The sequence below is a fragment of the Propithecus coquereli genome, unplaced genomic scaffold (assembly GCF_000956105.1).
Source record: "Propithecus coquereli isolate 6110/MARCELLA unplaced genomic scaffold, Pcoq_1.0 Scaffold7, whole genome shotgun sequence".
Lineage (NCBI taxonomy): Eukaryota > Metazoa > Chordata > Mammalia > Primates > Indriidae > Propithecus > Propithecus coquereli.
This window is the reverse complement of record NW_012153062.1, coordinates 4,483,797-4,497,817: the sequence shown is the minus strand read 5'-3', so window position 1 is coordinate 4,497,817 and position 14,021 is coordinate 4,483,797. Positions and strand designations below refer to the sequence as shown.

Genomic DNA, 14,021 nt, shown 5'->3' with positions numbered 1-14,021 from the left:
AAAAAAAAAAAAAGATATATTTTGGGGGAATAAAATCCTCTCAGTTCTACCTTAAAACATATCCAGCACCCAGTCACTTCTCATCACCTCCTTTGCTACCTCTCTGCTCCAAGCCACTATCACCTCTCATAAGGATTATGAGCAAAGCTTCCTGGTCTGTTCCCTTCTACCCGCTTCCCCTTCAGTCTATCTCAATACACCATCCGGTGTGATCCTATTAGAAAGAGTTGATCGGATTATTTACTTCTGATTAAAACCTTCCAATGGCTTCACGCCTCATGTGGAATAAACACTTCTTGTGATCTGACCCCTAACTGTATTTTACTGCTTGTACTTTATCTCCTGCTTCCTCCCGCTTACTCAGTCTACTCCAGCCACCCTGCCCTTCTTGCTGTAGGTTATCTGCCATTTCCCCAGGGAGGCATTTTTAAAATGCAATCCCTTTCCCCATGTCATAGTATAATATTTAACACTGTATACTTTACTATGTAGTCTATTTATGTTTTTTTTTCAAATCTCCCCCCACCCTTGCCCCACTGGAAGGCAAGCACCATGAAGGCAAGAATTTTTGTTCATTTTGGTACTGTTGTACCTCCAATGCCTAGAAAATAGTAGGCCCTCTTCTTGCTGAATGAGTGAATGAGAATTTGATATCAAATCTAAAATTTTCCTACGAGAAAACATGAGACCATGCTGTGTTTCGAGGAAAATGAGTAGTTTTGATAGATGGTCTCTGAACACAAGGGGTCAACTAATAGTTTTTTACAGTACCTAAAGATTAACTGTTGCTTGGTCTTCAAAGTAAAGACTGAAAATGCCTTCTTCCTCTTCCAAAATTTGGGCATGAACTACTGAATTATTTATCTGATTACAAGTCTTTCCTTGACTTGCATGATTCTCTGAGGCCCTTGATCTCTCTCTACCCTCGATGACTTTAATGAGGACACCACTTGCAACATGAATTCTCAATCTTAGTTTTGGTTTCTAGTCCACCAAATCTAGTACTGTCAAGTGAACAGCTCTAACCCCCACATCCAACCATTTGTTCAAGTTAAAAATCTGGAAATCATCCTTTAGTCCTTCCCTCTCTCATTTTTCACTTTCAATCCACAGTTGTGGATTTATCTCCTAAAATCTCCTAATCTCATTTGAATGCATTTGCTCCTTTCCATCCCCACACACTGCAGTCAGGCTATCATCTTTTGTCACCTGAATTATTCAAAGGTTCCTCTGATTTCTGTAGCTCAGTCTTTGTCAAGATATTCTTTTGACAATGCAGGCTGGGTAATCTTTGTAAACACTCAGATTGAATTGAGTACTTAAGCCAGGCACGGTGGCACCTGGCTAGAGTCCTGGCTATTGAAGAGGCTGAGGCAGGAGGATTGCCTAAGCCCAGAAGCTTAAGGCCATCCTGAGCAACATAGCGAGACCCTGTCTCTAAAATAAACAAACAAACAAACAAACAGATAAATACTTTAAAAGATCCCTTTGCTACCAAGACTAACAATCACCATTTATTAAATGCTTACTATATGCCAAGCACTTTGCTAAACATTTTAAATACCATCACATTTAATCTCTCCTGACCTCTCTCAAGCCATGTGTAAACAGAAGGCTCAGTGAAGTTAACTATAATAATTCGTCCAAGATTACCAAGGCAGTAGGAAGTCGCAGAGATGTGATCAACTCTAGAGTCACAGCAATCTGGAGGCCTGTGGTCCTAACCCCTATATGATACAGAAAGGTAGAGCAGCAGCAATACCATATAAAGCAGGGTTTAAAACATCCTTTAGGATCTGGACTGAGCTTACCTCCCCACATCGAACTCTGTGCAATAGTGCTCTCTCATCTCTGGCCATTCCAAGTGCTGCCACCTTCTTTTCATACCCTCACAGCCCTAAAAGCCTCAGCTCTCCCTTGTCTGTCTAATTCTTGGTCATCTTTCAAGTCGCAGTTTAACATCACTTCTTCCAGGAAGTTTCCTAGCTCAAGTTCAGATAAAGTGGTGCCCTTTCTGAAGATGGCCATAGCAGTTTGTACTTCTTACACAATTATTACAAGATTATAGCACTTATTAATATCTAATCTGGCAAGTACTCACTTGGTTTTGTTAGTTTTTCTTATTCTCCATTTCATTTCACTACTGTATCCTCAAAACTTTCAAAGTGCTTGGCACATAGTCACGACTACATGGCAAGTATATTGATCAGTTTTGTTATTTCCAAAGCTTAGCTTAGTGCCTGGCCTCTCCTACGGCACAAAACATATTAAGTGAATAAAGTATTGAATTATACTTGAACATAAATTTAGTACATTTGCCATACTATAAATATTCTTTTTTCTGGGTGCAATTTCCTGGCATTTCCAAATGTATACACTATATGTGTACCCCTGTCAAAACTGTCCATTTAACATTGTAAGCGCCTACAAAGCTGGTGGATTCAGACTGTATCAACGGATAGGACAGTTTGTTGTTCACACTCTGCCACAGTGTGTGTATTGTTCTACGTTCCGTAGATCACTGTTTTTATATTCGTGGACTTTGAATATTTATAACTTGGACAATTCACTTTGCCTCATTTATCACGTAGTATCTGTGTTTCCTAAACTAAATACGGAATGCCTAGATTAGATTAACGCTGCACAACAGCCATACAAGGAAACTGCATGCTAGCATCAAAAGGCTTCTACGTCCTCTCTGTTCACTAATTTATTTGTTAGAAAAATACATGCTACAGAGAGGCTTAATTACAGACAAGTGTGAGTTATTCAACTTGTCATTAAAAGACGCCTGGGCTTCGTCACCAAATCAGTATTTTGCCCTGGCTGGGAAGACCGGTTCCGGTAACGCAGAAAAACTACAAATCTCAGCATGCAACGCTCCAAGAAGTGCTAAGGAGACCAGAGAAGAGAGGCGCGGTGCACTCTGGGGTTTGTAGTAACCACCCAAGCCCGACAGTCACCACCTCGATACTTACCGGACCCAGCTACTACCAAGAGACTGAGAGACCGCCGGGGCGTAACGTCCTGGGAATGAAGCACTATCCATAATCGCAGGACTAGGAAGACTGCCACAGCCCCTGCCGCTGCAGCTAGAACGAGGACACACACCATGCAAAGAAGCGGCGCATGCGTGCTGTTCCCTGGAACGGGCCGCGCACGAGCGGTCAAAGTTCGCCACTACGGGCGCTGGGAGACTCAAACGCGGAGGCACACCTCCTAGTGGGCGGGGCTCTGCGGCGATTCTGGGCTGCGCTGCGCGATCCCACGCTGCTGGTGTCCGAGCGTAAGGTGAAATTCCGGAAGTTAGTCGCTGGAGAAGTTTGAGTTCCGCAGGTGACGAGATCAGGCCACCTGTGCACCCTTGAAGGCCCTGAAGCTCCTGAGTTAGGAGGTGTTCCAGCTCTTCCAATTTTGTGAATTCCCTCCTGCTGCTAATGGCATACATATATCGCTTTTTTTCTTTCTTCTTTTAAAGCAAAGAGAAATGTTTCTGTTGTACATACTGACATTACTGAAAGTGTTTGCCAGTAAAAGGTACTCTCGGAAGAAAAATTGAATGTAGGGCCCTCAAACAAACTCCCTCTTTCCTAACACTCGTGATTTTTTTTGTTGTTTTGACTTTTCTAGGCGTTTTCACAACTCTCAAACAGTGACCAGAGTGGTTGAGGGTGATCACCTCGATTTATGCCATGTTCCTGAGAGAAGTGGAAGCTATCGGCCCAAGGCAGCGGGGTAGAGAAGGCATAGTCCTACAGTTAATACTCAATTTTACCACAGAGCATTCTCAGTTTGTTCTTAGTGTCCTCAGCCATAATGATGATCTGCCAACACCTCCTCCAATCTTGATTTTGCTTTTTTGTTTTTGAAACAGGTCTTGCTTTGTCACCCAGGCTGGAGTGCAGTGGCAGGATTACAGCTCACTGCAGCCTTGAACTCGTGGACTCAAGTGATCCTCCTGCTTCAGCCTCCCAAATAGCTGGGACTACAGGCATGAGCCACTGTATCTGGTCCAATTTTGCTCATTATTGTGTCTAATCCATATTACAGCAATGTGAAAATACTAAGATTAAAGAAGCTGCTTCACCCCAAATGTAATTTGCCTTAGGTCCATCATAGGCCTGTAAGTTATATAGGAAAGGTATACAGACGAGTAAACAGGTTCAGAAAAATGCAGCTGCTTGCCCAAGTGTAATAGTGTCAGATCTAGAATTAGAAACCAGAAATCCTAACTGCTGCTGCGTGGAAGTACTACATCTTGTATTCCTTTGTTAAATTCAAACTTGCCTGATCATCACTCTTACCTGGGACCTAGAATGTGGTTTTAAAAGTGCAGGCTCCCAGGGTCCACTAGAGAGCTACTGAATCAGAATCTCCAGGGAAATCACCTGGGATCTGCTTACATAACCAGTATGTCAATTCCTACCAGATGGCAAGTTTGGGAGACTTTGTGGATACCTCATTTCCTGGCTCATGGACCTTACAACACTTTGCAAATTCAGTCTTCCATCAAATCTTCTTAGCCCTACGTTCTCACGGTGAGGCCAAAAATGGATATTATTCCCTTCTCTACAGATAGTGAAGTAGATTTCATAAAAGTTAAGTAATTTATCTAAGGTTTCTTAGCTAGTGAGTGGTGGAGAAAGTTCATAGTTGTGGACTTAAAAGTCAGTGTCTCTGAAATTTTAATGGAATTAGAATCCTGTGGGCTTACAAATGCAGAGTTGGAAGTCCACAGGTATGACCTCTGGTGTAGTATGAAAAATAGCTCAAGAATGTTACAAAGGATATCTTTTTCTCTGCCCACTCTGCCATTCCCCGCAATGGCCTCACCCTGAGACTTTCTTTCCTCATACTTAAAAAGAGACATTAGTGGTCCCAGAAATTACATCCACGCAGGGCAATCTCCAGAGCCAAAAAAGAGCTTATCTTGTCATTGGGTCTTTTTTTAAAGGCGAGGAAACCTTTTCCAGAACCCCTTATAGCAGACTCTCTTTCACTCCTTTTGGCCATATTTATATCACTTGCCCATGCATCAAAGGAAAGAGACCCCAAAGGTGGGAGTGGAGGATGGAAGAAAACTCATCTGTAGTATATGGCCATTGTCTGGAGGGTGAATACTGAACAAAATGGGCATTCTCTTGGAGAGGAGGAAGTTGAAGGAGGGAGGGAGGTTGGGTAGGCAAACTATAGCCTCTGGGTTGCTGTAAAGATAATGTGTGTGAAATGGCTTTGTAAACTGACACATGCAGTGCAATGTTGGAGATACAATAATTATTTGCCTCTAGGCCCCAAGCTCGATATTAGGGAATATTTAATATTTAAAGGAGATTCTTACATTTCCCATGACCCTATCCCCTCACTATTGCAATTACCTATATCTGTAGGAAAAATCAGTTTGACCACACTTGCATGCAGCTGGAAAGAATGGAAGCAATCCAGCGTGTGGGGCCAGCCAGTAAATTCAGAGAGTCAAAGAGGGTGGAGTAGCAGACATTGTTTGGAGTTACTAATTGAGTTATTCTGAGTTAAGGCAAGGGTCAAACTGTTAAGTTTTCCTGTCAAGGAAGTCAAGGACTGCAGGGAGCAGCTAGGTAGGTAGCAGGCAGGGACAGGAACAAAGTTAAGAATTCCTGAACAAAAATGTTTACTGGGTAAGCTGAGTCCTGGGCCGTATAATCAAGAGGTCAAGAAACTATAGTGGATTAATCAGGAAAGTGAATGCTGAATGAGAAGCAACAAGAACTGAAATTTCTCTGGAAGGTGAGTTGTACTGACAATTCAGATAACAGATTCACGGAAGTAAATTGTAGTGCTGCAAAAAGCATGAAAAACATATTAATAGTTGGTAAAATGAATAATATGTGGTCTGTAACAAATCCTAAGTAAAGTCTATCTTGAAGTGTGATTTTTTTTTTTTTTTTTTTTTTTTTTCACTCTGTTCCCCTGGCTAGAGTGAGTGCGGTGGCATCATCCTAGCTCACAGCAACTTCAAACTCCTGGGCTCGAGCGATCCTCCTGCCTCAGCCTCCCGAGTAGCTAGGACTACAGGCATGTGCCACCATGCCCGGCTAATTTTTTCTATATATTTTTAGTTGTCTAGCTAATTTCTTTCTAGTTTTTCGGTAGAGACGAGAGTCTTGCTCTTGCTCAGGCTGGTCTCGAACTCCTGAGCTCAAACAATCCGCCCGCCTTGGCCTCCCAGAGTGCTAGGATTACAGGCGAGAGCCACTGCGCCCAGCCTGGAGTGTGATTTTTATTATCTTCTTAAATCTATTTCTTAAAGTTTCTATGGCAATTATCTACTATGCATATTTTTAAAGTTTCTTAAAAGTTTGGATTATTTTGCACTATTTAGGATTGTACGTTGTATTCTTCAGGATTGTACATTCTTTAGGATTGTACATTGTAATTTATTCAACATGTAATGAGCATCTGCTATGTGCTAGACACTTTTAAGTGCAGGGGATGTCATATAAATAGGACAGTAGCCCAGGCAAAAACCTTGGACTAGGGAGATAACAGTAGAGGTAGAAGAGGACAGATTTGAGATACATTTTATAGAAAAAGTCAATAAAACTTGTTGGCAGATTAGATATTGGGAATGAAGAAAAAGAAAACAATATTACTCCTAGATTTTGGGCTTCAAAACTGGTTAGATGGTGTTATTTAGAAAGAATAGATAGACGGGAAGAGAAACAAGCTTTTGTGGGTAGGGGAAGGGGAGAAAATGAAGTGTTCCGTTTTGGACTTTAGTTTGAATAGCCTGTTAGATATCCAAGTGGTTATGTCAAAATAGACAGTTTTATGCACAGATCTGAAGCTTGAGTCAGCTCTAGAGGTATAAATTTAGAATTCATTAGAATATAGATGATATTTAAAGCCATGGGACAGGGTGAGATCCCCTAAGGAGAGAGTTTCGGTCAGTCCTGTCCAATAGAACTTTCTACAGTGATGAAAGTGTTTTATATTTGTGTTGTACACTATCCTCGTATGCCTACTGAGCATTTGAAATGGGCTAGTGCAAGTGAGGAATTGAATTTTAATTTTATTTCTTCTGAATTATTTTAAATTTAAATAGCCACACGTGGCTAGTGGCTGCTATATTGGACAATGCAGGATAGAGAAGAGTGTGGGGTCACTAATATTTAGAAGTTTAGTAGAGGAGATTGAGCTAGCAAAGAATATGGAAAAAGAAACAGTCAGAGGGATAAGAGGAAAATTAGGAAAGAATGATGTCCACAAAAACCAAGAAAGGAAAATGATTCAAGAATGAGAGTGCAGTCAGCTATGTCACATGCTGTTGATAGATGGGCTCAGATGTCTTGGAACAGGTTAGTCATTGGGGATCTAAACAAGGTGGTGATAGAAGGCAGGTGCAAATAAGCTGAAGAAAAAATGGGAGATGAAGAATAATAGCAGTCTCTCTGGATGATCATTTCAATTTTTTCTTTGACAGAATGGATAAACTGGGTGGGCGATGGACAACAATTTGGAATCAAGCAAACATTTTTTAAGATGGGAGTTACTTAACATATTTGTTGATGTTAAAAAGATCCAATAGAGGGCCAAACATGGTGGCTCATGCTTGTAATGCCAGCACTTTGAGATGCTGAGTCAGGAGGATTGCTTGAGGTCGGGAGTTCGAGACCAGCCTGGGCAACATAGTGAGACCCTGTTTCTACATTAAAAAGTTTGCTGGGTGTGGTGGCTTGCACCTATAGTCCCAGCTACTTAGGAGGCTGAGGCAGGAGGATTGCTTGAGCCCAGGAATTTGATGGTGCAGTGAGCTTTGATTGGGACTCTGTCTCTCAAAAGGGAATGAGCACAGAAACAAATTTCTTCAAAAGATGTAAGGGTTGGAATCTAGAGCACAAGTGGAGAGGCTGAACTCTGAGAGGAGGATGGTATGGTAACAGGATGGAGGACAGGGATATGGATGCAGATGCAGGGAGGTTTGTATAATTTGTGGTGAGTAGATGGGAGTGTGGAGACTAGGGATACAGTGTGGGAGGCTTGAGGAGAGAAGGTCTGAAATAATCATCTTGAAGAGTAAGTGGCTTACTCACTAGGATCAGTGTAGGATTTCTGGGCAGATTAGAATACCATTTGAAGCTCGCAGTAACAAAAATAGTGAGAAACCAGTCAGCATAATTTTGTGTATTTTCCCTCCACTAGAAAAGGCAGGTAGTTGGTACTATAGTTTGAATGTGTCCCTCCCAAAAAAGCATGTGTTGGAAACTTAATCTCCAGTGCAATTATGTTGGGAGGTAGAGCCTAATGGAAGGTGTTTAGGTCACGAAGGCTCCACCCTCATGAAGGGGTTAGTGATGATTGTAAAAGGGCTTGAAGCTGTGAGTTCCATCTCTTGTTCTCTCTCATCATACCATGGGATGATGCAGTAAGAAGGGCCTCTTAAGATGTTGGCTCTTCGATTTGGACTTCCCAGCCTCCAGAACCATGAGAAATAAATTTCCATTCATTATAAATTTACCCACTCTCAGGTATGGTATTATAGCAGCACCAAACGGACAAAGACAGTTGGCAATGATCAGAGTTAGAGTTTTGACAGGTGAATACAAAGGAGAGAAGGTGCTTTTCAAGGGAGTGAGGTCTGTGGAATTTCGTGTAGACATGGTGGAAAGTGAAGACATGAGAGTAGAGGTGGGAGAGTGAATGAATAGTGGAAGGATAGTAAGATCATTGGGTTGGAGACATCAAGAAGATTGAAAAATTGCAATGAAAGAACTAGAATAAGTGAACTATAGAGATAAGAGCTAGTGGTCAGAGAGTAGAATGCTTGAAGTCAATATTATGTTATTACTGGTGGTAGTATTTAAGATATAACTGTGGGGTGGATGAAAAAGATCACTGGATGCTGAAGTCACTGAGGGGTGGAGAAGAAGATAATGAGCTAGGAGCTCAAGTCTTCAAAGACCGAGAGGTTGGAAAATGACAGCAATCAAAAAGAGCATTGGAGGCTGGGTGCAGTGGCTCGTGCCTGTAATCCTAGCACTTTGGGAGGCTGAGGCAGGAGGATTGCTTAAGGTCCAGGAGTTTGAGACCAGCCTGAGCAAGAACAAAACCCTGCCTCTACAAAAAATAGAAAAAATTAGCTAGGCATGGTGGCACATGCCTGTAGTCCCAGCTATTCAGGAGGCTGAGGCAGCAGAATTGCTTGAGCCCAGAGTTTGAGGTTGCAGTGAGCTATGATGACGCCACTGCACATTAGCCTGGGGGACAGAGCAAGACCCTGTCTCAACACAAACAAAACAACGCCCTCCAAAAAGAAAAAGAAAAGAGCATTAGATGTGAGCTAGATATCTTCCATTCGTCCCTCCAGTTCCATTCTCTATTTTTCACCACTCTGGGTAGTACTATGTTAGCTGAAACTGGTGGACCAAATCAACAGGTTTCCTTGCCATCTAGTTCTGGTTGGGTTTGGTCAATGGGAATGTTCAGTAGAAGATCTGATGAAGGGAAGGCTGTGTCCCTGAACTGAAGGTCCTTGCTCTTTTCAATGTGACCTTCTCTATACGTATCTCTCCTTCTGGGGCCTAGCATTCCCCTTCCTCGTTCCTTCAGGCCTAGGGGTGTTACTGTCGGGTTGCAGTCTGAAATGTTGGTTCTTGGTGCACTCTTGGCTGAAGAATGAGCAGACACACTGAAAGCAAGGTAAGCATGAAAATGGGGTTTATTTAAGAGAGAAAAGTAGGATTATAAACCAACAGTAAGATATGGGTTTACAGAGCAAGATATATATGCCACAGATGACAACTAGACCCATTGTCATAGCAAAAAAAGGACCTTGGTTATGGCCTGGGTCTTGTTTTATAGTGCCTGGACTGGGCCCTCCCTGTGGTTCAGGTGTCATCATGGAACCAGTTTGATGGACAGCTGGGAGTTAGATGACCTGAGACTTATTGAGCATGCGGATCTCCCGTGAGCCTCTCTAAAAGCCCATGGGGGTGGGGAGTGAACCACAGCAGCACCCACTTTCGTCCCTAGGAGACCTGGAATCCCTCGCTATCTACCTAACAGTACCAGCACCACTGCTACTAGCCCTGGCTTACTGCACTATCCCTGTGCTTTCCCTACCTCAGTCACACCTTTGTAAATGGTCTGTTTATTAAATCATCCTCAAATTAACCTAATACAAGTGTGCTATCTATATCCTATTGGGGACACTGATTGATACAGGGTAGTACAACTACATGACAAGAACTTCGAAGGAACTGGAGTTTTTGAAAGGAGGAGGAGAAATGGTTTGGAAGCAGCGATAGGAAGCAAGAGGGATGCAAGGGGATGTGAGAAACAGCTTCTATTTGAGAGACGTACTGGGAAAGTGCAGGGGAGTGAGGCTTCAGCTTAAGGACGGAAGTAGAGAAAACATTCGAAGAGAGGTTTCAGATATAGGGGAAGTTTGCAGGTTACGTGTCAGGAGGTCCAAATAGTGTAGTGAAAGGCTTTGAAGGGTGGTGAGGAACGAGGGTTGGGTTAGACTGGGGAATTTACGAGGCACTAGAGATAAGAATCAGGACAATAATGGATGATCTGGGAAGCTTCTGGGGATTGAAGTAAATAGGGATATAGGCAGACTATATTCATTTTAGTTCAGTTCTGTTGATATCTATTATGTGCTGCACGCTAGGCTAGGCACCGGGGTTACAGTGGTAAGGTAATAACAGTTAACACCCAAGCAGTGACTTAACAATGAGCTTGACTGTGTGACCCACAGGCCTCTTGACAGAGCCTCCTAGAGAAAAGCCATCTAACCAATTTTGGGGGCTGCGTGGGGAGTGTGGGCCGTTAGGCCCCTTCCTACCTGAATTCAACCATCTTCAGTCCTATTAGGGATAGAAAAGTATGCGTAAAGAGGAATGAAGCCTTTTTGTAACAACCAGAGAGACTACTTTGGTCAGCATCATGCTTGTTCATGACAAGGTAGGATAGAGCTGGGAGTTCTTAGTCTGGGTCAAGGATAGTACTGGGGCTATGTGACCACTAGAATTGATATTTATATGCCTTACTATTAAAGATCTTTTCGAAGATTGGGCAGCATAGGTGACAGAAATTGTCCCAGTACAAACCAAATAATCTTAGTTATAATTAAGACTTTTTTCTTCCTTTTTAAATATACTAATATATGTTTGAGTCACAACCTTTTCCTGGATAGAGCCACTACCTCCTAGGACTCCTTGAAGGCTAAGGCAACTATTTAATACTTAAAATAATTGGTATTCATTGTGTGCGTGCCATATGCCAGGCACTCAGAACATGGATTAATTAATTTAATTTTCACAACAACCCTAGGAGGTAGACACTATTATGATCCTCATTTTACAAATGAGGACACTGAGGTACAGAGAGATCACATCATTTGCTCTGGGTCACAAAGTCAGGAATTGGTTGAGTCAGGATTTGATCTTCGTCTGACTCTATAGCCCATAGTTTTATCTTCTACATTATCATTAAAACTATTTATTATATATTTACACCAGCTACTGTGCTATATATTAAAGAAAGCAAGGCCAGGCGTGGTGGCTCACACCTATAATCCTAGCACTCTGGGAGGCCGAGGCAGGAGGATTGCTTGAGGTCAGGAGTTCAAGACCAGCCTAAACAAGAGCAAGACCCTGTCTCTACTGAAAATAGAAAAAATTAGCTGGGCAACAAAAAAATAGAAACAAAAAATTAGCTGTGTGTTGTAGCGAGCACCTGTGGTCTCAGCTACTTGAGAGACTGAAGAAGGAGGATCGCTTGAGCCCAGGAGTTTGAGGTTGCTGTGAGCCAGGCTGATGCCACGGCACTCTAGAGTGAGACTTTGTCTCCAAAAAAAAAAAAAAAAAAAGCAAGATAGCAATATGATATTATTTACTATGGCTGATTTTTCACTTACAAAATTAAATAGGAAGAAAAGGATTTTTTAAAATGGATTTTTTTTTTTTTGAGACAGAGTCTCACTCTGTTGCCCTGGCTAGAATGAGTGCCATGGCGTCAGCCTAGCTCACAGCAACCTCAAATTCCTGGGCTCAAGCAATCCTACTGTCTCAGCCTCCCAAGTAGCTGGGACCAGAGGCATGCGCCACCATGCCCGGCTAATTTTTTCTACATATATTTTTAGCTGTCCAATTAATTTCTTTCCATTTTTTTGGTAGAGACGGGGTCTCGCTCTTGCTCAGGCTGGTCTCGAACTCCTGAGCTCAGAATGATCTGCCCGCCTCGGCCTCCCAGAGTGCTAGGATTACAGGCGTGAGCCACCGCGCCCGGCCTAAAATGGATTTTTGACATCCCAGTCAAGAACTGCTTTTCCCTTTTCTGGTTTTTTGTCCAACCTCATTCAAAAAGGATACGCTGTGTGTGTGTGTGTGTGTGTGTGTGTGTGTGTAATCTTGATTCAAGCCTTAAGGTGAATTTATAGTGAAATTACTAAGATACCATTTTATTATTATTTGTTTTTACTTTATGTCCATTTGTCCCATATGTATCTTTCTAGATATGTTTATAAATCCCTTGTCCTAGCCTTGTCAAAATGCCTTATGAGTTCCAAATTTAACAAGACATTCAAATCTTATTTAAAAATGCAATCCCAGACTATCATGGGAAATATCATACCACATTATACTGTTTAAAAAAATATTTTTTAAGTAGAGACAGGAACTCCTGGAGAACTCAAGGGATCCTCCAGCCTCCACCTCCCAAAGTGCTGGGATTATAGAAAACAGCCAAAGTGCCTGGCCATTATACTGTTTATTAATGACAACTACAACAGTAGTAGTTTCTTTAAGTTTCAGTTGCCATATTTTCAATTTTTGACCTATAAATAAAGTAAGAAACAATGATATTTCTTCACTAAACACTGTTTGTCTTTGAAATCCATTGAATTAATTTTCTCCTCAGCCCAATCCTCCCTTCCCCCAAAGCCTCTGCCTGCATCTCCACTGGTTTTTCTTTTTTCCTTCCTTGTGTACACTACCCTTTTTTCTATATCTCTCTCAAATTATTTTCTGTTGCCACAGAGCTTTTCATCCTTGATAGAAATGCACAAATCGTGTCTTCACTCTTACCTGACTATTCATTATTCTTTAACTTTATATGAAGAAGGAGCATGAAATTCATATATATAATAATACATGCTGTCTACCATTTAACAAGCCATGTATGTACTTTCTCTACTACCTCTCACAATCAACCATCCTATGAACTTAAGTATTATCATTATCCCCATTTTGTAGGTGAGGAAATGGAGGCTATACTCTCCTAAATTAACACTACTGGTGCTTGGACTTGACTTCCTGTGGCTGTACCGTGGCCATCTAGTGGCTTGTGGAATGTGGTGATCTTACTTAGGGAAGGTACTTAATGAGAACACATTTTACAGTAAGAAGGGGATAAAAAAGGGAAATTTACAGATGTGCTACATAAAGGTTATTGTTACTGTCTCTTGTTAGTTTTGTGTAAATAATCAATGTGTATACTTTATAACAATGGACAGATAGATCTTGCTGTGTGCCCTTTAACCTGGTTTCTTTTCAATGTCTCCGTGACTTATTTAATATCCTGTTCATCTTTCATCGACATTAGGTACCCTATTCATTGTGAATCCCTTCCCAATTTGTTACAAAACAGATTTGGTAACTTATTGACAGACTTTTTTGTTATAAATCTTAGGTGACTTAGCTATTTCACCGTTCCCTTCTCCTCCACACCAGTATTCCAGTGGGGTCTTTGCTGTTGGATTTGTTTGGGATAAGTTAAAAGATAACCTAAATGAACCTGAGAAAGCCTTAATACTTTTCGTGACGCTTGATTAATATTTCCCAAGGAAACTGTGGAATAACTGTGTCTTAAGTGAGAATTTCAAAGAATCTCTAATTTTGCCTTTCTGAAAAGATGTTATAATCTAAATAAAACCTTTTATGGTCATTTCCTCCATCAGTTATGCCCTCTCTTTCCTGAATCTTGAGCCACTGACTCTCACCGTGTCTTTTTTTTTTTTTTATTCACTTGTTATAGCAGCA

General features: G+C 41.6%; 1 protein-coding gene across 1 annotated transcript in view; it reads right to left on the bottom strand.

The window, feature by feature from the left end:
- ALG14 (ALG14, UDP-N-acetylglucosaminyltransferase subunit) overlaps positions 1-3,171 on the bottom strand; it is a 91,369-nt gene extending 88,198 nt beyond the window's left edge. The window contains exon 1 of the mRNA XM_012661191.1: positions 2,979-3,171. Within this exon, the coding sequence (XP_012516645.1) occupies positions 2,979-3,114 (136 nt within the window). The 5' untranslated portion in view covers positions 3,115-3,171. The remainder of the gene's footprint in view (positions 1-2,978) is intronic.
- Positions 3,172-14,021: the final 10,850 nt, after the last annotated feature.